The sequence below is a fragment of the Schistocerca nitens genome, chromosome 5, assembly GCF_023898315.1.
Source record: "Schistocerca nitens isolate TAMUIC-IGC-003100 chromosome 5, iqSchNite1.1, whole genome shotgun sequence".
NCBI classification, from domain to species: Eukaryota; Metazoa; Arthropoda; class Insecta; order Orthoptera; family Acrididae; genus Schistocerca; species Schistocerca nitens.
In genome coordinates, this window is record NC_064618.1 from 200,321,298 (window position 1) to 200,343,186 (window position 21,889).

At 44.2% G+C, this 21,889-nt stretch overlaps 1 protein-coding gene across 1 annotated transcript in view; it reads right to left on the minus strand.

The window, feature by feature from the left end:
- LOC126260481 (lathosterol oxidase-like) overlaps window positions 1–21,889 on the minus strand; it is a 127,358-nt gene that overhangs the window by 36,895 nt on the left and 68,574 nt on the right. The window contains exon 2 of the mRNA XM_049957808.1: window positions 6,538–6,731. Within this exon, the coding sequence (XP_049813765.1) occupies window positions 6,538–6,731 (194 nt within the window). The remainder of the gene's footprint in view (window positions 1–6,537; window positions 6,732–21,889) is intronic.

Below are 21,889 nucleotides of genomic sequence, written 5' to 3' on the forward strand. Positions count from 1 at the left end.
AAGGGTGTCGTTACGAAGTAACAGTGGAGTAAGCAATCAGTGTTCATCTGACTGGGAATTAATTACATGTGGTGTTTCTCAAGATTCCATCTTGCGGCCGTTGATTTTTCTTGTGTATATAATGAACTTTCGTCTGTTACTTTGCCAGAAGGTAAATTTGTTATGTTTTCAGATGATACGAACTTAGCAATAAATAGCAAGACAAGTACAGATTTAGAAATGGTTGCTAATCAAATTTTCACTGACATTAATAAATTATTTAAAGCTAATTCACTGTCATTAAATTTTGAAAAGACCCACTATATGCAATTCAGAACCTGTAATAGATTTCCTTCCAGCATGTGTATAACATACGAAGACACTCAGATAGAAGATGATGACAGTATTACATTTCTGGGATTATAACTCGATGAGAAATTCAGTTGGGGAAGGCACACCACAGAATTGCTGAAGCGCTGAACAATTCTGTATTTGCAATGCGAATGATGTCACATGTAGGAGACCTTAAAAAAAAAAACCACTTGCATACTTTGCTTACTTTCATTTTATTGTATCATTTGGGATCAAATATCAAATTTTGGGGTAAATCGTCAGACCAAGAAAATATTTTTAGAGTGGAAAAGCGTGTAAGAAGACTCATTTGTGGTGTAAGTTCAGGAACATCATGTAGAAATGTGTTTAAGGAACTAGGTATTCTAACCACTGCTTCTCAATACATTTATTCCTTAATGAAATTTGTTGCAAATAATATGTCTCTATTTCCAACCAATAGCTCAATACATAATATCAATACTAGGAATAAGAACTATCTACATAAAGACCTAAAATCACTTACCTTGGTCCGAAAACGGGTCCAGTATTCAGGGAAACACATTTTCAATAAATTGCTGGAAAGCATTAAAAACTTGGTTTCAGATAAAGCACAGTTTAAGAAGAGTTTGAAATACTTTTTGGTAGGCAACTCCTTCTACTCTATAGATGAATATCTTAAAAGGGACTGTTAGATTAACTTAAGTAAAACTATCTATCAGATTTCAGTGTTGAAAACACGTCGTCACACCAGTCAATATTAGGAGATTTTGTGTATGAAAAATTTATTAAAAGTGCATAACTATGTTTCATTCTGACAGTGTATTAATTCCGTAAATATTAGCAGTTCCAGTTTACTGTAATGTACTCACATACTTTGACAATCTCTGGACAAATGGTCGGGGAAATGACTATTATATTCAAATGTTCTATGTTTTTTTATGTTATACTTTCTGACATGTTCCACACCCACGGCAATCATCTCACTTTTGGGTCTATGGAGCGAAAACTGAATCTAATCTATTCTACATTTTTATACATCATGTCTACATATTAAGTTCTCAACATAGTCACCCTGGCGACGAACACATGTCTCCCAACGAGACACTAGTTTGTTGATATCGTCACTGTAGACCGTTTGACTTTGTTGACGGAGCAGCTTTAACCAGTCACAATGTATTTATAGTAAGCAGTTCAGAAAGTTAAACCACCATCATCAGATAAAAATCAGTGTTTTAACTTATTGTTTTCTGGTATCAGACAGGGCCGTAGGTTACCCCAAAGTCGCACACACATCACACACGTCTCTTATTAACTGACATCAGTCTAACTGATTATAGAGGAGGTTTAACGCCCTGAAACGCGTTCTCGTAGTAAAAAGTCCTGACTGTTTAAAGTAGCTTGTAGTTTCAGCTGAGCAGGTCTTAAGACATAGAGGAAGAACCTCGAGTTTGTTCGTGTTGCGCGCGTCATCGGTAGCGGACGGATCGCGAGATAACTCGTGTTTATTATAAGCTGCCTTTAGACTTCATCGAGTTAGGAGTTTACACCAGTAGGAATTATAGAAAACATGATTGCCTTCATGTCGCTTTTGGTTATTTAGCTTTGTGAGTGTACTGTGATATTTAAAAGTGTAGTGTTAGCAGTTAGCCAACACTACGCACACTACTTGGTTGAGGAGGCCGAATGCACGCGTTAACTCACGCAGGCTAGCGTGAGGTCTGAAACAGGATACGTAATGAATGCTATAAAGAAAAGTACGTAGCTGCTGGAATACTTAACTTTAATCCATAATTGTTGTACATCGCTCTTGACGATACAAGTGAGACTCTGTAGATACATGCAATGTAATGCTAATGGCGCCTTGCTAGGTCGTAGCCATTGACTTAGCTGAAGGCTATTCTAACTATCTGCTCTGCAAATGAGCGAGGCTTCGTCAGTGTGCATCGCTAGCTAAGTCGTCCGTACAACTGGGGGGAGTGCTAGTCCGTCTCTCGAGACCTGCCGTGTGGTGGCGCTCGGTCTGCGATCACTGACAGTGGCGACACGCGGGTCCGACATATACTAATGGACCGCGGCCGATTTAAAGCTTCCACCTAGCAAGTGTGGTGTCTGGCGGTGACACCACAAAAAGATTTACCATTTCCGTCTCGAAGTTCCTCCTACTTTTAGAGATGGCGAATGAACGACCCTGAAGAACTTCTGGAGGATTTTTTCCGATGGGTATCCACATGTTCGTAGTGTGAATGAAAATCTGAATGACTGTGTGGAGGAATGAATTAATTGATTCTGAAGACGATCTCAGTGACAGTGACATTTTTAGACCTGTAGAGAAACGAAGGTGGCAATGTTGCCAAGTTCAGCTGTTCATTATGTGGTCAGTATATTTCCAAAGCAATATGTCTCTGTAGCCTCCGTGGTTATCCTGAGCTTTGGTGACGACCTGATTGAACTGTTTTGCAAGGATCAGAACTCAAATGGTCTCCTGTTACATAACTTAGACGTGAAGAACTACCTCGGCCTAATTTTTCTAATGAGACAAACAAGGAAAGGTAGATGGAACGATTATTGGTCAACAGATCCTCTAATAGATACCCCAATACTTTCAGTACTACAAGTCGCAATAGATTTGAATTGATTTAGAGATTCAGGCCCTTTATTGACAACACAAAATTGAAAAATAGGCTTGGGAGTCACTTCAGAGTCCAGCTTGTGCTGGATTATTTCCTCGATAAATTCAGGACAGTTTACAAATCAAAGAAACAGTTGTCTTTGGACGAGAGGACGATTCTATGGAGACGCCTGACGTTTCGAACGTACAATACTGCAAAGATTACAAAGTGTGGGTCACTTGTTAAGATGGCGCTCGAGAGTGTCACACGCTGTATCTGAAATATGGCGGTTTACGCTGGAGAAAGAATTGGAGCAAGCTATTCTCTCGGTTCTTGGCCATTATCTTGGTATCTGGCACCGTAACTACAGGACAGTTTTTACAACAGCAGTTCTACTGAGTCTGTGGTACTATTACAGCAATCTCTGTAAGTCAAAGCATCAAGAATGAGGAAAGGTATCATAATTTTCTGTAGTAAAGGCGGCATTCTTCTTCTTCTCGTATGGAAAGACAAGCACGATGTCAGAATGATATAAAAAATTCATGACGTTTCTGTCTCAAATACAGGGAGCAAAAACAGAAAAACTGGAGAGGATATACTGAAGCCTGCGCGGTGAAAAGCAATACAATGCCCACATGAAAGGAGTTGATCATGCGGATCAGTATATTTCGTCCTATCCTATTGTAAGGAAATCGATGAAATTGAAAAAAAAATTGTCCAGTAATAAACTGTGGACTTTTCAGCTCTTACAATTTACAATACCCTGAATCCAGAGAAAAAAATATAAGCAATTTCTCCTTTTGGTGATGGCATACTGGATCGCCGACGATGATAAAGAAGGCTGTGATAGTCAATTCACTGAAATTATTAACATATTTAGATGAGAGGGCGAAAAGTGCATTTCGCGCAATTAAAAACAGCTTTTCTTACAAATAAATAGAGAAATATTAAAAGTAGCGGCAGTACTGTAAACTTTAGATATGTAAGAAATTAATTAATGTATAATTTAAATTGCTTGTTAATATTTACACTTATAAATTTGAAAAGGGAGGAAAATCATAGTAATTATTGTTTGCAAGTAAATTATGATAGATAAAAGAAAAGTGTTAACAGCATAATATTTATCGGAAAATTTCCGTGTGATTGGATATATACAGGGTGATTCAAAAAGAATACCACAACTTTAGGCATTTAAAACTCTGCAACGACAAAAGGCAGAGCTAAGCACTATCTGTCGGCGAATTAAGGGAGCTATAAAGTTTCATTTAGTTGTACATTTGTTCGCTTGAGGCGCTGTTGACTAGGCGTCAGCGTCAGTTGATGCTAAGATGGCGACCGCTCAATAGAAAGCTTTTTGTGTTATTGAGTACGGCAGAAGTGAATCGACGACAGTTGTTCAGCGTGCATTTCGAACGAAGTATGGTGTTAAACCTCCTGATAGGTGGTGTATTAAATGTTGGTATAAACCTGAACGTCAACAAACCTGAACGTCAACTACCCGAGGCGATGGATCGGCCGCCAGGCAGCCCGTGACAGAGCACTTCATCACTGGCCTACAAGAAGCCCTGATCTTACCCCCTGCGATTTTTTCTTATGGGGGCATGTTAAGGATATGGTGTTTCGGCCACCTCTCCCAGCCACCATTGATGATTTGAAACGAGAAATAACAGCAGCTATCCAAACTGTTACGCCTGATATGCTACAGAGAGTGTGGAACGAGTTGGAGTATCGGGTTGATATTGCTCGAGTGTCTGGAGGGGGCCATACTGAACATCTCTGAACTTGTTTTTGAGTGAAAAAAAACCTTTTTAAATACTCTTTGTAATGATGTATAACAGAAGGTTATATTATGTTTCTTTCATTAAATACACATTTTTAACGTTGTGGTATTCTTTTTGAATCACCATGTATTATGTGTATAAAAGGTTAAAATTAAGAATTACAACAGTTTTTACGTTCAGTACTTTAACTGACATCAGTGGTGCTTGACCGAGGTTTCCAGGGTGAACAGCAGCAATTTGGAGGAGTCGACGTTTGGACGTCGTTGAAGGCGGTCACACGGTATTAGCCTGTATTAGGAGAAAGTTTTATATGAGGAGCGGTGAAATAGCCGCTATTTCATGTGTGTGAATAATTCAGAGTTCCTACTTTCGGACACAGATATTTTTCAGTATCTGACGAACTTGTTACTTTTCGGATTACGCGAGATACAAGCCGCACTTATAAGGTCTCAGTGTGCAGCGACTGTGGAATTTATGTTCTGATATGCTGTGTAACTATAACAGCTTCCTACAAATAACTCACGCAATTAATCGTGGTTTGTTCACCCGCCTCCAAGATCTTAAGAAACTCAGTGAGGTTCTCAAATTAATTTACTGTGAACAGTGACTTTCGATTTTTCTATGTTCTTACCGGAAATAAACTCGAATACGTGAGTTCGCGCGTGATTTTTGCATAGCAAATCCTGCCTGTATTTATATTAATAACTTTGTGGAACATTGGGTACTATGCCACGAATGTGAGTTGGCGCCCCATACACGAAACATAGCCCAACATGTAAGTCCTACCACATTTACAGAGGCCCATTGAAGTGTTTGTGCTGCGTACTGTGTGGGTAAATCTTTTCGAGCAGTAGATGATACAGGGGGTTTAGAAGTTTGATTTTCGGCCAGCTGATGAGGAAGATTATATTTTATTTCGTCATCCACACCACATGAAGATTCCTATACAAACTGTACGGTCATACTGCAACCAACCTGTCTGCATGCTGTACATGATGCATTTATATCTGGAGTTACGGTCCGGGGTGCAATGTCATATGACAACAGGAGCAATCTCGTGGGTATCCCAAGCATCCTGACTGCAGCGTTCTACGTCAATCTGGTGATTCGAACTCCTGTGCTGCCAATCGTGAACAGTATTGCAGTGGGTGTTTTCCAACAGGATAACGCTCGCCCACATACCGCTGTTGTAACCTGTCATGCTCTACAGAGTCAACCTGTTGCCTTGGCCTGCTCGATCACCAGACCTGTCTCCAGTGAGTATATATAGAACATAATGGGACGATAACCTCAGCGTCATCTATAAACAGCATTAACTGTCCCTGTATTGACGACCAAAATGCAACGGGCATGGAATTCCATTCCACAAACTGACATCCAGCACCTCTAAACAGAATGCATACACGTTTGCATGCTTGCACGGCGGTTACACCGGTTATTAATGTACCAGCATTCCATATTTGCAATGGCTTCTCTCATGCTTACATTAACGTGTGATCTTGCAGTTTTAATCATTTTAACGTTACCTACCCAAATGTATACCCGAAATCTCATTACTCTACGTTAATTATTTTCTGGTACTACGATTGTTTCCGTCAGTGTAATACCGTTTTGTATGCGGTAGTCATATGAATGCACGGAAAGGGTATTAGAACACCTGCAAGACAATCACGTCGTGTGGGCTGCATACTGAACGGGCAGCGCACAATACCCGACTACTGCCATAAATGGGAACAACAATAGGAGCTCATAAACCAAATACACACCAATCAAGAAAACATTTTCAGCAGAAAGGAAAAAAAAAAAAAGGAAAGAGTGGTTTGTGAGGCACTTACGTGTAGGAAACCGCCAATGCTGAAGTACATGAAGTAGGAGACGAATGAGGCGACCAGCCAGTAGACGCGCAGGTTCTTGAGGCGCAGCGCCTCCAGGCTGAGGTTCTGCCACGAGAAGTCCCAGCCCTCGGAGCGGTCGCCCAGCTCCCAGCCCAGGTAGCGCGCCGTGTGCACGGCCGTCAGCAGCCACTCACCTGCACAGCACAACCACAACACCTCGCGTCACCAGCATACCCATAGCCGAGAGCCGCGCTCTGCTACAACTAGCGTCGCTGTTGTACTGAGAGCGCGTAAAAATTTCGCAGCCGTTCTATCAAGGTCGCTAACACAACTACTTGTTCTCAGTAAAAGTTCACAACATTTGTTACTGTACTGGCTGTCCCCAACCATGCGTTGCTGTGGCTCAGTCTGGTTAAATGGAAAAGAAAGACGAGAAAAAGCACAGGTTTCTACTACGAGAATGTATGGGAACTGGATATACACTCCTGGAAATGGAAAAAAGAACACATTGACACCGGTGTGTCAGATCCACCATACTTGCTCCGGACACTGCGAGAGGGCTGTACAAGCAATGATCACACGCACGGCACAGCGGACACACCAGGAACCGCGGTGTTGGCCGTCGAACGGCGCTAGCTGCGCAGCATTTGTGCACCGCCGCCGTCAGTGTCAGCCAGTTTGCCGTGGCATACGGAGCTCCATCGCAGTCTTTAACACTGGTAGCATGCCGCGACAGCGTGGACGTGAACCGTATGTGCAGTTGACGGACTTTGAGCGAGGGCGTATAGTGGGCATGCGGGAGGCCGGGTGGACGTACCGCCGAATTGCTCAATACGTGGGGCGTGAGGTCTCCACAGTACATCGATGTTGTCGCCAGTGGTCGGCGGAAGGTGCACGTGCCCGTCGACCTGGGACCGGACCGCAGCGACGCACGGTTGCACGCCAAGACCGTAGGATCCTACGCAGTGCCGTAGGGGACCGCACCGCCACTTCCCAGCAAATTAGGGACACTGTTGCTCCTGGGGTATCGGCGAGGACCATTCGCAACCGTCTCCATGAAGCTGGGCTACGGTCCCGCACACCGTTAGGCCGTCTTCCGCTCACGCCCCAACATCGTGCAGCCCGCCTCCAGTGGCGTCGCGACAGGCGTGAATGGAGGGACGAATGGAGACGTGTCGTCTTCAGCGATGAGAGTCGCTTCTGCCTTGGTGCCAATGATGGTCGTATGCGTGTTTGGCGCCGTGCAGGTGAGCGCCACAATCAGGACTGCATACGACCGAGGCACACAGGGCCAACACCTGGCATCATGGTGTGGGGAGCGATCTCCTACACTGGCCGTACACCACTGGTGATCGTCGAGGGGACACTGAATAGTGCACGGTACATCCAAACCGTCATCGAACCCATCGTTCTACCATTCCTAGACCGGCAAGGGAACTTGCTGTTCCAACAGGACAATGCACGTCCGCATGTATCCCGTGCCACCCAACGTGCTCTAGAAGGTGTAAGTCAACTACCCTGGCCAGCAAGATCTCCGGATCTGTCCCCCATTGAGCATGTTTGGGACTGGATGAAGCGTCGTCTCACGCGGTCTGCACGTCCAGCACGAACGCTGGTCCAACTGAGGCGCCAGGTGGAAATGGCATGGCAAGCCGTTCCACAGGACTACATCCAGCATCTCTACGATCGTCTCCATGGGAGAATAGCAGCCTGCATTGCTGCGAAAGGTGGATATACACTGTACTAGTGCCGACATTGTGCATGCTCTGTTGCCTGTGTCTATGTGCCTGTGGTTCTGTCAGTGTGATCATGTGATGTATCTGACCCCAGGAATGTGTCAATAAAGTTTCCCCTTCCTGGGACAATGAATTCACGGTGTTCTTATTTCAATTTCCAGGAGTGTAGGTCCCAATCTCCTACTCTGCACCTTACTCTGTCCATCTTCTCCTCCCTCTCTCTACATCTACATCTACATCTACATCAACATTTATACTCCGCAAGCCACCCAACGGTGTGTGGCGGAGGGCACTTGACGTGCCACTGTCATTATCTTCTTTTCCTGTTCCAGTCGCGTATGGTTCGCGGGAAGAACGACTACCGGAAAGCCTCCGTGCGCGCTCGAATCTCTCTAATTTTACAGTCGTGATCTCCTCGGGAGGTATAAGTAGGGGGAAGCAATATATTCGATTCCTCAGAAACGCACCCTCTCGAAACCTGGACAGCAAGCTACACCGCGAAGCAGAGCGCCTCTCTTGCAGAGTCTGCCACATAAGTTTGCTAAACATCTCCGTAACGTTATCACGCTTACCAAATAACCCTGTAACGAAACGCGCCGCTCTTCATTGGATCTTCTCTATCTCCTCTGTCAACCCGACCTGCTACGGATCCCACACTAATGAGCAATACTCAAGTACAGGTCGAACGAGTGTTTCGTAAGCCACCTCCTTTGTTGATGGACTACATTTTCTAAGGACTCTCCCAATGAATCTCAACCTGGCACCCGCCTTACCAACAATTAATTTTATATGATCATTCCACTTCAAATCGTTCCGTACGCATACTCCCAGATATTTTACAGAAGTAACTGCTACTAGTGTTTGTTCCGCTATCATATAGTCATACAATAAATGATCCTTCTTTCTATGTATTCGCAATACATTACGTTTGTCTATGTTAAGGGACAGTTGCCACTCCCTCCACCAAGTGCCTATCCGCTGCAGATCTTCCTGCATTTCGCTGCAATTTTCTAATGCTGCAACTTCTCTGTATACTACAGCATCATCCGCGAAAAGCCGCATGGAACTTCCGACACTATCTACTAGGTCATTTATATATATTGTGAAAAGCAATGGCCCCATAACACTCCCCTGTGGCACGTCAGAGGTTACTTTAACGTCTGTAGACGTCTCTCCGTTGAGAACAACATGGTGTGTTCTGTTTGCTAAAAACTCTTCAATCCAGTCACACAGCTGGTCTGATATTCCGTAGGCTCTTACTTTGTTTATCAGGCGACAGTGCGGAACTGTATCGAACGCCTTCCAGAAGTCAAGGAAAATAGCATCTACCTGGGAGCCTGTATCTAATATTTTCTGGGTCTCATGAACAAATAAAGCGAGTTGGGTCTCACACGATCGCTGTTTCCGGAATCCATGTTGATTCCTACAGAGTAGATTCTGGGTTTCCAGAAATGACATGATACGCGAGCATAAAACATGTTCTAAAGTTCTACAACAGATCGATGTCAGAGATTTAAGCCTATAGTTTTGCGCATCTGCTCGACGACGCTTCCTGAAAACTGGAACTACCTGTGCTCTTTTCCAATCATTTGGAACCTTCCGTTAGCTTCGTCCATCTCCTCCTCCTTCCCCTCTCTCTGACCATCATCTCCTCCCTCTTTCTGTGTCCACCTTCTCTCACTCTCTCTCTACCTCCTGTTGCCCCCATCACCTCCTTTCCGCTTTCTATTTTCTATGTCCATTTCCTTTCACCCCTCTGCTCATCTCCTATTCCTCTCTCTCTCTGACCTTGAACCTTCTTTGTTATTATTGCAAATTCAGATTCTGTAGCAGCATTCTAATCATAATTCGATAAGCCATAAATACAATTTTTCTGTTTGCTCACAGTGTTTCACCTTTATACAGTTTATATGTATGTATCGTTGAATATTATGTTCAGCGTGATTTTAATTAAACTTTCAAAACGTTGTAGAAATAGCCCCACTGATTAGAGTGACGTCAAACTGCAAAGGAATATTATCGGAGAAGGGGGAAAACGTATGGCAGAAGAAAAAAAAAGTAGTGTGGAAATTGGCCAATAAATGGCGCTGTATGTGTCAGAATATGTAAATGAAAACACCTGTCATGCGCACGACCCACTGAAGTTGGTATAAACACACCGGGTACACAGCTTATCCTCCTTTCGCGTCTGCGACGTTCGCCATGGCTGTCGTAATGCTCGTAAAGCTGTATTACAAGAATGATGACTATGCACACGTCGCTGTGCAGAAGTTCCGGAAATTGAAGGTTCAAATGGTTCAAATGGCTCTGAGCACTATGGGACTTAACATCTGAGGTCATCAGTTCCCTAGAACTTACAACTACTTAAACCTAACTAACCTAAGGACATCACACACATCCATGCCCGAGGCAGGATTCGAACCTGCTACCGTAGCAGCAGCGCAGTTCCGGAGTGAAGCGCCTAGAACCGCTCGGCGACCGCGGCCGGCGGAAACTGAAGGGTTTGAAGAAAGGCGTTGGTCCGATGACTGCCGTGGGTTTGGAGAAAATGATTCGGAAAATCGAAAAGACGGGTTCTTTTGGTGTGCAACCTGGTAAAGGTTGCATCGACGCGCCCCTGTTTCCACGTCGCGTTCTCTTCACAGATGACTGTAGGTTCACAAGGGATTGTGTTCTGAATGCTCAAAATAGCCATGTCTGGGCGGACGAAAACCCTCATGCCACGCATGTTTAGGGATTTCAAGACGGGTTTAGAATTAACGTGCGGGCAGGTATTCTGGACGGTCATGCGATTGGACCATACCTCCTTCCATCCAAGCTTACGGGTCCCGCATACTTTGTATTCCTACGACAAGTACTGGACCGGTTCTTGGAAGCTGTGCCATTGAATGTCCATCAGGAAATGTGGTTTCAGCATGATGGAGCACCACTTCACTTTTCACTGGCTGTCCGGAGACATCTCAACAGACGGTATGGTGAAAGATGGATAGGCGGTGGTGGTGTAATCGCGTGTCTGCCACAATCGCCGGATTTAACCCCTATGGACTACTTCTTGTGGGGTCGTATGAATGGCCTAATTTATGAGTCACCAGTAGAGACAGATGAAGATCTGATGGCACGAGTTCTGGCCGCTGCACAAGACACTGAAGAGACACCAGGTGGGATGGAGAGAGTGTACCAGAACATGCTTTGGAGGTACAGTGTGTGTAACAACGTTGGTGGTCGCCACATCGAGCCGCTTTTGTAATGCATCGGTACGTTGCGGTTGGTGCCGTAGATGCTGGGTTCCTGTTGTTGTCGACTAAGGTAAACCATAAGGTGTAAGTTGTAATGGAAATGCGTAAGTAATAACGGAACGAGTCAGTATTCTTTTCAAATGGATTGCAACAATTGTGCTAGGTGACGCCTAAGTAGATTCCCCACGTAGGTGTGGATGAGACAATCATCTGCCTTGAAACTGTCGTAGAACGGATACGATACGTTTCCGGACATGGGTTCCTATTCAAAATGTTATGTACTCACTACCCTCTACATGTCCTAGAAGTTTGTAACAGGAATTTCCGACCACCCTGTATGTATTCCTCGTGCTTACGTCATTGGTTTGGAAAGAGCCTTACTTGTGTACTCTCCCCTTCATGTCTAACAAAACCTGATTTGTATACACTTGACAGAATACAACCGTAAAAAGCCACTTATATCTCGCTAAAGCCGGACACTTGGTAACCCTACTCCCGAAAGTGGATCAGTTGACTCTCCAGTTGAACTACAGTTGACCTTCTGCTTCGCTCTGCTGTCATAGGGCCATGCACCCCTTAAAAACCTGTTGGACGGAAGGATATTGAGCAACGCACTAATTCCGCTCATGTGACAGGCGCTACAAAATAGCGGGAAATAGGCGGCGCGTTCTGTGCGCCCGACGGGAACTACAGTGTCGTCTCGCCGGTTAACGCCTGCTGCTCAGGCAACCCTTCTCACTCTGCAGTAGTGTGTGGAGTCTCACTTCCCCTCGTCTATAGCAGTCACAAAACATCCAACATCCTTAGGAGAACTCTAAGTTAACCTACCTCCAGAACTCATAGGTTTATGAAATTCGACTTGTTGACGTACTGTCAGATATTTTCTTTTAAGTCGTGAGACATTCTATTCGTTCTTTTCCTTTCTTTCGCTGAACTTTTCATGTCTACATTAAGTGGCACGTCCAGAATCCTCTATAATCTGTGAAACTTGAGTTTCTCCCGGCGTATGAAATGCTCAGTCAACTTACGGGAATGGCTAGGTGACATCATCGACAACCATCGATATTTCGACATGTGCACACTTCGTCATTTCCAACGCACCAACACAACGAACGAGTGCTCCGCAAGGTAAGTTAAATCTCCAGTAAGCGGGGCTTGGCCGGCCAAGAATCATAATACGGGTTATGCAAAAGACAACACACACACACACACACACACACAAAATGGTTCAAATGGTTCAAATGGCTCTGAGCACTATGGGACTCAACTGCTGTTGTCATTAGTCCCCTAGAACTTAGAACTACTTAAACCTAACTAACCTAAGGACATCACACACATCCATGCCCGAGGCAGGATTCGAACCTGCGACCGTAGCAGTCGCACGGTTCCGGACTGCGCGCCTATAACCGCGAGACCACCGCGGCCGGCGGTTCAAATGGCTCTGAGCACTATGGGACTCAACTGCTGAGGTCATTAGTCCACTAGAACTTACAAGGGAACCTCCCCATCGCACCACCCTCAGATTTAGTTATAATTTGGCACAGTGGATAGGCCTTGAAAAACTGAACACAGATCAATCGAGAAAACAGGAAGAAATTGTGTGGAACTATGAAAAAATAAGCAAAATATACAGACTGAGTAGTCCGTGGGCAACATAGGCAACATCAAGGGTAACGTGGGCACAGGAGCGCCGTGGTCCCGTGGTTAGCGTGAGCAGCTGCGGAGCGAGAGGTCCTTGGTTCAAGTCTTCCTTCCAGCAAAAAGTTTAAGTTTTTATTTTCAGACAATTATCTGAGTTCAGGCACTCACACATAATCAATTTCGCTCTCCAAAATTCCGGGACATGTTCAGATTTGCTTGGACATAATCAGGATTTGACGGTCTACACACGGAAAAATTTGAAAACGTTAAAAACATATGTTTTGACAGAGCACAGAGAAAACTGTGCGACTGTGAAACTGTTGCATTCATTTGTTGCAGTTTATGTAACACACACTTATGTATTTTGGAGTGATTATCACATCCACAAGAAAACCTAAATCGGGCAAGGTAGAAAAATCTTTTTACCCATTCGCCAAGTGTGCAAGTTAGGTGGGTCGACAACAAATTCCTGTCTTGTGACACACATGCCGTCACCAGTGTCGTACAGAATATATCAGACGTGTTTTCCTGGATCAAATGTTTTCGGTTGCCATTGGAGAGGCACGTCCTTTCGTCTACTAATCGCACGGTTTTGCGGTGCGGTCGCAAAACACAGACACTTAACTTATTACAGTGAACAGAGACGTCAATGAACGAACGAACAGATCATAACTTCCAAAAATAATGTGAGTAAACTTTTCGCTTGAGGGTAGACTTGAACCAAGAACCTCTCTCTCTACAGCTGCTCACGCTAACCACGGGACCACTGCGCTCCTGTGCACACATTACCCTTGATGTTGCCTATGTTGCACACGGACTACTCAGTTTGTATATTTTGCTTATTTTTTTCATAGTCCCACACAACTTCTTCCTGTTTTCTTGATTGATCTGTGTTCAGTTTTTCAAGGCCTATCCACTGTGCCTAATTATAACTAAATCTGAGGGGGGTGCGATGGTGAGGTTCCCTTGTTAGAACTAGTTAAACCTAACTAACCTAAGGACATCACAAACATCCATGCCCGAGGCAGGATTCGAACCTGCGACCGTAGCGGTCTTGCGGTTCCAGACTGCAGCGCCTTTAACCGCACGGCCACTTTGGCCGGCACACACACACACACACACACATACACACACACGCGTCTTTAACAAGTAGCATCACCCCATAATCAAAGACGATGATTGAAGTTATCGATGGTGAATATTAATTATGATTGTTTTAGAAACTTTTATTATTATTTTATTCGTGGCTGTAATTTTCAGCAACTGTAGTATATATTTTTCAGAATAATTTAATCGTCGGTTGCAGATATATTTTTAATCATTATTTTAGGAATTTACGTAGTCGATTCAACTTCTTTCTTTTTAAAAACGGTATTTCGATTTAACTCAAGATACGTCTTTCAATTTGTATATTAATGATCCTTGCCAATTATTACGTAATTCGCAGTTGGAGGTTCGTTGTGGCTCTGTGTTCATGGGAAGACGACTCGGTGTAGAGAGATGACTCGTTTTCCCGGCTGCTTTCTTCCCACGTTTTGGATCGCGATGTCGCTGCTTCTTGATATTAATAGGGGCACCTTGTGTTTGATGTTGTTGTTAAACAATTTATTATCTATACTCACCACAGTCTTTCTACTGGCTTTGTCTAATGGAAGGATTAGTAAGTTCATAAAGATTTCTTTCCATTTCGGAATTTTCGGCCGCGGTGGTCTAGCGGTTCTGGCGCTGCAGTCCGGAAGCGCGGGACTGCTACGGTCGCAGGTTCGAATCCTGCCTCGGGCATGGGTGTGTGTGATGTCCTTAGGTTAGTTAGGTTTAAGTAGTTCTAAGTTCTAGGGGACTTATGACCTAAGATGTTGAGTCCCATAGTGCTCAGAGCCATTTCGGCATTTTCCTTGTCATTTATTTAATGTAGGTTACATAGATAAGTTAGAAACTATAGTTGCTGTGGTAGACGGAGTGAGCTATGTGGGTGACTATTCAGCCAGTGGATGATCTCTTGCAGGCAGGGAATGGCTTAAAGTTTGGTACCAAGATCGGTGTTGCATCGAAACGGTTCGGCGAGGTTCCGGTGATCGGACTAAACTTTTGTTTACTAATTTACCAAATGGCTCCGACCGTTCGACATGAAAACTTGTGCTCCAGAGTCTCTAGTTCGCTGCACGTGTCGCAGTTGTCTGTACGGACCAGTTTATTATTGGTCGGTATCGTCGTGGTTTTAACAACCACCGGCTGAGGACGCAAAGTTAACTCTGACCAGGGAGAGAATTAATGACACTTACTTACCCGTTGGTAACATATATTTACAACCGGTAACTTCTGATGTCGGTCATCTTTGGTAGTGTGGTGGTGCTAGTTGTTTAGGGTGTGTGCTCGTGTTAAATGGTTCAAATGACTCTGAGCACTATGGGACTTAACATCTATGGTTATCAGTCCCCTAGAACTTAGAACTACTTAAACCTAACTAACCTAAGGACAGCACACAACACCCAGCCATCACGAGGCAGAGAAAAGCCCTGACCCCGCCGGGAATCGAACCCGGGAACCCGGGCGTGGGAAGCGAGAACGCTACCGCACGACCACGAGATGCGGGCGTGGTCGTGTTATCTTCCTGCATCCACCGTAGTATGCTACGTGGTCGACGTAGCCGCGCCTACCGAGGGTTTAAATTTCCTTGCACAGCATTCTGTCTTTGCATTTGTGGCTTGAAATTAGCTGTGTGTCTCTTGGCGAAGTATCGGTGGTTGTCGAAGACATCACTCGGCTGCGTTCCAGTAATTTATTTGTTTTCTATAACGTGTTTTGCTTTTTACACTCTCTATCTCTTAATTTTTTACCTCTTATTGTTCATTTCAGCTCCAGAGGCAAGTTAACAATTCCTAGATGCCGAAACAATATCCCACTGTGACCAAACTGTCAGTTCTTCTTGTACAAGTCTTCCGTAGAGTTTTTTTCTCACTTACTCTCATTATAACTTCATTTGCACTTTACCCCACACTTGTTCGATTGAGTGGCCATTAAAATGCTTCCACGTTACCGTTATTCGGAATTCCGAAGGTCCATATTTACTTTCAGTTGATGCTATTATTGAGACTATCCATTCATGAATTTATTCTTCATTTCAGTATCAATGTCCCACATAACCCTTACGTCCAGAAGTTCGACGTTGGCCGTGGTCTGCTTTTTCTGGCGCCTTTCTGAGAAGAACAAGTTTATTATTTGCTCTCCGAATCAAAATCATGAACCTGTACCTGATACGAAGGAAACCAAGTATGACATACGAGCGGTCGTATCATAATTAACATTTTAGGGACAGCCTCGGTCACAGTGGTTAGGGCAGGAGAATGGCTGCTTTTCACGCATTTTCCAATGGTCATAGCACTGTAACTATAAATGCAACAAAACCGTGTGATGTGTCATTTGGAAGCATGAAATTTGCCTTAACTATTTCTAAAAGAAAAGACGACTGAGGATGTGTTAGACGATGATCAGTTTGGTTTCAGGAAAGGTAAAGGCACCTGAGAAGCACTGCGGCTGGTAATGGAAGCAAGACTAGGGAAAAATCAAGACACGTTCATAGGACTTGTCGACCTGTAAAAAGCGTTCGACAATGTAAAGTGGTGCAAGATGTTCGAAATTCTGAGAAAAGTAGGGATAAGCTATAGAGGCAGACGGGTAATATACAATACGTACAAGAGCCAAGAGGTACTAATAAAAGTGGACGACCAAGAACGAAGTGCTCGTATCTAAAAGGGTGTAAGAGAGTGATGTAGTCTTTTGCCCCTACTGTTGAATTTGTACATCGAAGAAGCAATGATGGAAATAAAAGAAAAGTTCAGGAGTAGTACTAAATTTCAAGATGAAAGGACATCAGTGATACGATTTGCTAATGACATTGCTATCTTGAGTGAAAGTGAAGAAGAAGTACATGATATGCTGAATGGGATGAAAAACCTAATGAGTAGAGGATAATAGTAAATAGAAGAAAGACGAAAGTAATGATAAGTAGCAGAAATGCGAACAGCGAGAAACTTAACACCAGGATTGATGGTCACGAAGTAGATGAAATTAAGGAATTCTACTACCTAGGCAGCAAAATAAGCAATGACGGACGGAGCAAGGAGAACATGAAAAGTAGACTAGCAACGGCAAAAACTGCATTCTGGGCAGATAGAAGTTTACTGGTATCAAACATGGTCCTTAATTTGAGGAAGAAATATCTGAGAATGTATATTTGGAGCACAGCATTATATGGTTGTGAAGGGTGAACTGTGAGAAAACAGGAACAGAAGAGAATCGAAGCATTGCAGATGTGGTGCTACAGACGAATGTTGAAAATTAGTTGGACTGATAAGGTGAGGAATGAGGAGGCTCTGTGCAGAATCGGAGAGGAAAGGAATTTGTGGAAATCACTGACAAGAGGAAGAGACAGGGTGATAGGACATTGTTAAGATATCAGGGAATGACGATCATGGTACTAGAGGGAGCTGTAGAGGAAGACAGATTGGAATATGTCCAGTAAATAATTGAGGACGTAGGTTGCAAGTGCTGCTCTGAGTTGAAAAAAAAATGGCATAGGAGAGGGATTATGAGACAGCAAGATTAGCAGATATAGAAACATACCGAAGTGTGTTGTTATTCCAAATAAACTTGTACACGCCGTTCGTGTTCATAATGTGGCTGCGTGTGGTATGTTTTGAAACTCCCTCAGTCATACAGAGAGCTGCATCAAATCGTTACACCGCACGGACGTATGTTTTCGGCATGCTTTTCCCTTTTGGCTCTTACTGAATTCGGAGGACATTTTGAGGTAGGTGTTGTGTTGGTGAGTGTGTGTGTGTGTGTGTGTGTGTGAAAGAGAAAGAGAGAGAGAGAGAGAGAGAGAAGAGAGAGAGAGAATTGTAAACACTGACCAGTAATGTAGTATATATATTTCGTACCGTCGTTATCCGAGATTAGCCGGCCGCTGTGGACTAGCGGTTTTAGGCGCTTCAGTCCGGAACCACGCGGCTGCTACGGTCGCAGATTCGAATCCTGCCTCGGGAAAGGATGTATGTGATGTCCTTAGGTTAGTTAGGTTTAAGTATTTCTAAGTCTAGGGCACTCGTGACCTCAGATGTTAAGTCCCATAGTGCTTAGAGCCATTTGAACCATTATTAGAGATTATTTTTAATTTGTTCTAAAAATTTATATACATAGATAAAACCAATCTGTAATAATGTAGCTGCAGAGGACGGACACAAATGTGGAAACGTTGCGAGAAATTCATGGTTGAACTTAAATGGGGATGCTAGACAAACTGGCAGGTTGCGCTGTTTTAACGTGAGCACAAACGACAACTTCGCAATGTCCTATATATGCTGAAAGTGTCAGTCATGGTCAGAACAGTGTTCTGCAAAGTTGTGAGTGAATTATGTCGCAGCTAAGTGAATTCGAACGTGGGCAAGTTGTTGGTGCTAGCACGGTGGGTTCTCCTGTAACCAAGGTAACCGAAGTGTTTGGCCTTTCTAGAGACACCGTATCGAAGATTTATATTGAATGCAGGGAAAGCGGGAAAATATCATCCGCTAAATCACAACGCTGACGTCTGTGCTGAGCGATGGTCACGGACGGTCATTACAGAGGGTTGTGAAGAAAAGTAAGAGGACGATAGCTGCCAGACCCCCTGCAGAACTGATTGTCGCACTCTCAAACCCTGTCAGCACCAAATCAGCACGAGGAGACATCCATACCCAGGGAAATGCAAGGCGAACTAGAATTCCGAAACCACTCATTAGCGATACAAATGCCGTTAACAAGAGAGCGCGGTGCCGTAGCCTAAATTCTGGACTATGGAGCAACGGAAGGACGTCATTTGGTCGATAAGTTTCGTTTTGCACTTTTCCCAACTTTTGGCCGAGTTTACGTCCCAAGAGCGAAACATGGCGGGGGTCTGGTGGTTACTGGGGCAGTCATATCATGGTCCTCCACGGACCACCATCGTTACACTGCAAGATCGCGTTACTGCCAATGATTATGTGACCATTCGGGCTAATCAGATCCATTCCATGATGCAGTATTTTTCCCCCAATGATGCTGCTTCATTCCAAGACGACAGACCATTTTCCATCGCCCACCGACTGGTTTTGTGAGCACAGGGATGAATTATCGCTTGTCCGCTTGCCACCAGTCGTCAATGTTATTGAGTCTTTTTGGTCTACCTTGGTTAGAATGACGCGTGATCGCTATCCAGCTCCATTATCGTCACCTAAGCCTGCCACTGCTTTGCAGGATGAATGATATAAGATGGAGTGTGGAGAAAGCTTCTGATATAAAGCTCTCTGCTGCCTTGATCGCGTGTATTTACACTGGAGTACTAGTTTCGACAGGACTAAGCTGCCATCTTCAGATCCACAGAGTAAAGCATAATTTCATAACCTGCACTCTGTGGATCTAAAGATGGCAGCATAGTCCTGTCGAAACTAGTAATCAGTGCAAGGGAGGGGTAGAAAACCTATGTGCACTCCGTGTGCATACTGGGGGGAGTCATTCAAGATGTGGAAAGGGTCCTTCCGGATGCCATGAAGGGTACAGGGTACACCCATCTGCAGGTGGTCGCTAATGTCGGCACCAATGATGTGTGTCGCTATGGATCGGAGGAAATCCTCTCTGGCTTCCGGCGGCTATCTGATCGGGTGAAGACTGCCAGTCTCGCTAGCGGGATGAAAGCAGAGCTCACCATCTGCAGCATCGTCGACAGGACTGACTGCGGACCTTTGGTACAGAGCCGAGTGGAGGGTCTGAATCAGAGGCTGAGACGGTTCTGCGACCGTGTGGGCTGCAGATTCCTCGACTTGCGCCATAGGGTGGTGGGGTTTCGGGTTCCGCTGGATAGGTCAGGAGTCCACTACACCCAGCAGGCGGCTACACGGGTAGCAGGGGTTGTGTGGCGTGGACTGGGCGTTTTTTTTAGGTTAGATGGCCTCGGGCAAGTACAGAAAGGCAACAGCCTCAAAGGGTGCGGGGCAAAGTCAGAACATGCGGGGATCAAGCAGCAATCGGTATTGTAATTGTAAACTGTCGAAGCTGCGTTGGTAAAGTACCGGAACTTCAAGCGCTGATAGAAAGCACCGAAGCTGAAATCGTTATAGGTACGGAAAGCTGGCTGAAGGCAGAGATAAATTCTGCCGAAATTTTTACAAAGGCACAGACGGTGTTTAGAAAGGATAGATTGCATGCAACGGGTGGTGGCGTGTTTGTCGCTGTTAGTAGTAGTTTATCCTGTAGTGAAGTAGAAGTGGATAGTTCCTGTGAATTACTATGGGTAGAGGTTATACTCAACAACCAAGCTAGGTTAATAATTGGCTCCTTTTAACGACCTCCCGACTCAGCAGCATTAATGGCAGAACAACTGAGAGAAAATCTGGAATACATTTCACATAAATTTCCTCAGCATGTTATAATCTTAGGTGGAGATTTCAATTTACCAGACATAGACTGGGACACTCAGATGTTTATGACGGGTGGTAGGGACAGAGCATCGAGTGACATTATACTGAGTGCACTATCCGAAAATTACCTCGAGCAATTAAACAGAGAACCGACTCGTGGAGATAACATCTTGGACCTACTGATAACAAACAGACCCGAACTTTTCGACTCTGTAAGTGCAGAACAGGGAATCAGTGATCATAAGGCCGTTGCAGCATCCCTGAATATGGAAGTAAATAGGAATATAAAAAAGGGAGGAAAGTTTATCTGTTTAGCAAGAGTAATAGGAGGCAGATTTCAGACTACCAAACAGATCAAAACGAAAATTTCTATTCCGACACTGACAATGTTGAGTGTTTATGGAAAAAGTTCAAGGCAATTGTAAAATGCGTTTTAGACAGGTACGTGCCGAGTAAAACTGTGAGACACGGGAAAAACCCACCGTGGTACAACAACAAAGTTAGGAAACTACTGCGAAAGCAAAGAGAGCTTCACTCCAAGTTTAAACGCAGCCAAAACCTCTCAGACAAACAGAAGCTAAACGATGTCAAAATTAGCGTAAGGAGGGCTATGCGTGAAGCGTTCAGTGAATTCGAAAGTAAAATTCTATGTACCGACTTCACAGAAAATCCTAGGAAGTTCTGGTGTTACGTTAAATCAGTAAGTGGCTCGAAACAGCATATCCAGACATTCTGGGATGATCATGGCATTGAAACAGAGGATGACACGCGTAAGGTGAAATACTAAACACCATTTTCCAAAGCTGTTTCACAGAGGAAGACCGCACTGCAGTTCCTTCTCTAAATCCTCGCACGAACGAAAAAATGACTGACATCGAAATAAGTATCCAAGGAATAGAAAAGCAACTGAAATCACTCAACAGAGGAAAGTCCACTGGACCTGTTGGGATACCAATTCGATTCTACACAGAGTACGCGAAAGAACTTACCCCCCTTCTAACAGCCGTGTACCGCAAGTCTCTTGAGGAACGGAAGGTTCCAAATGATTGGAAAAGAGCACAGGTAGTTCCAGTTTTCAAGAAGGGTCGTCGAGCAGATGCGCAAAATTATAGGCCTATATCTCTGACATCGATCTGTTGTAGAATTTTAGAACATGTTTTTTGCTCGCGTATCATGTCATTTCTGGAAACCCAGAATCTACTCTGTAGGAATCAACATGGATTCCGGAAAAAGCAATCGTGTGAGACCCAACTCGCTTTATTTGTTCATGAGACCCAGAAAATATTAGATTCAGGCTCCCAGGTAGATG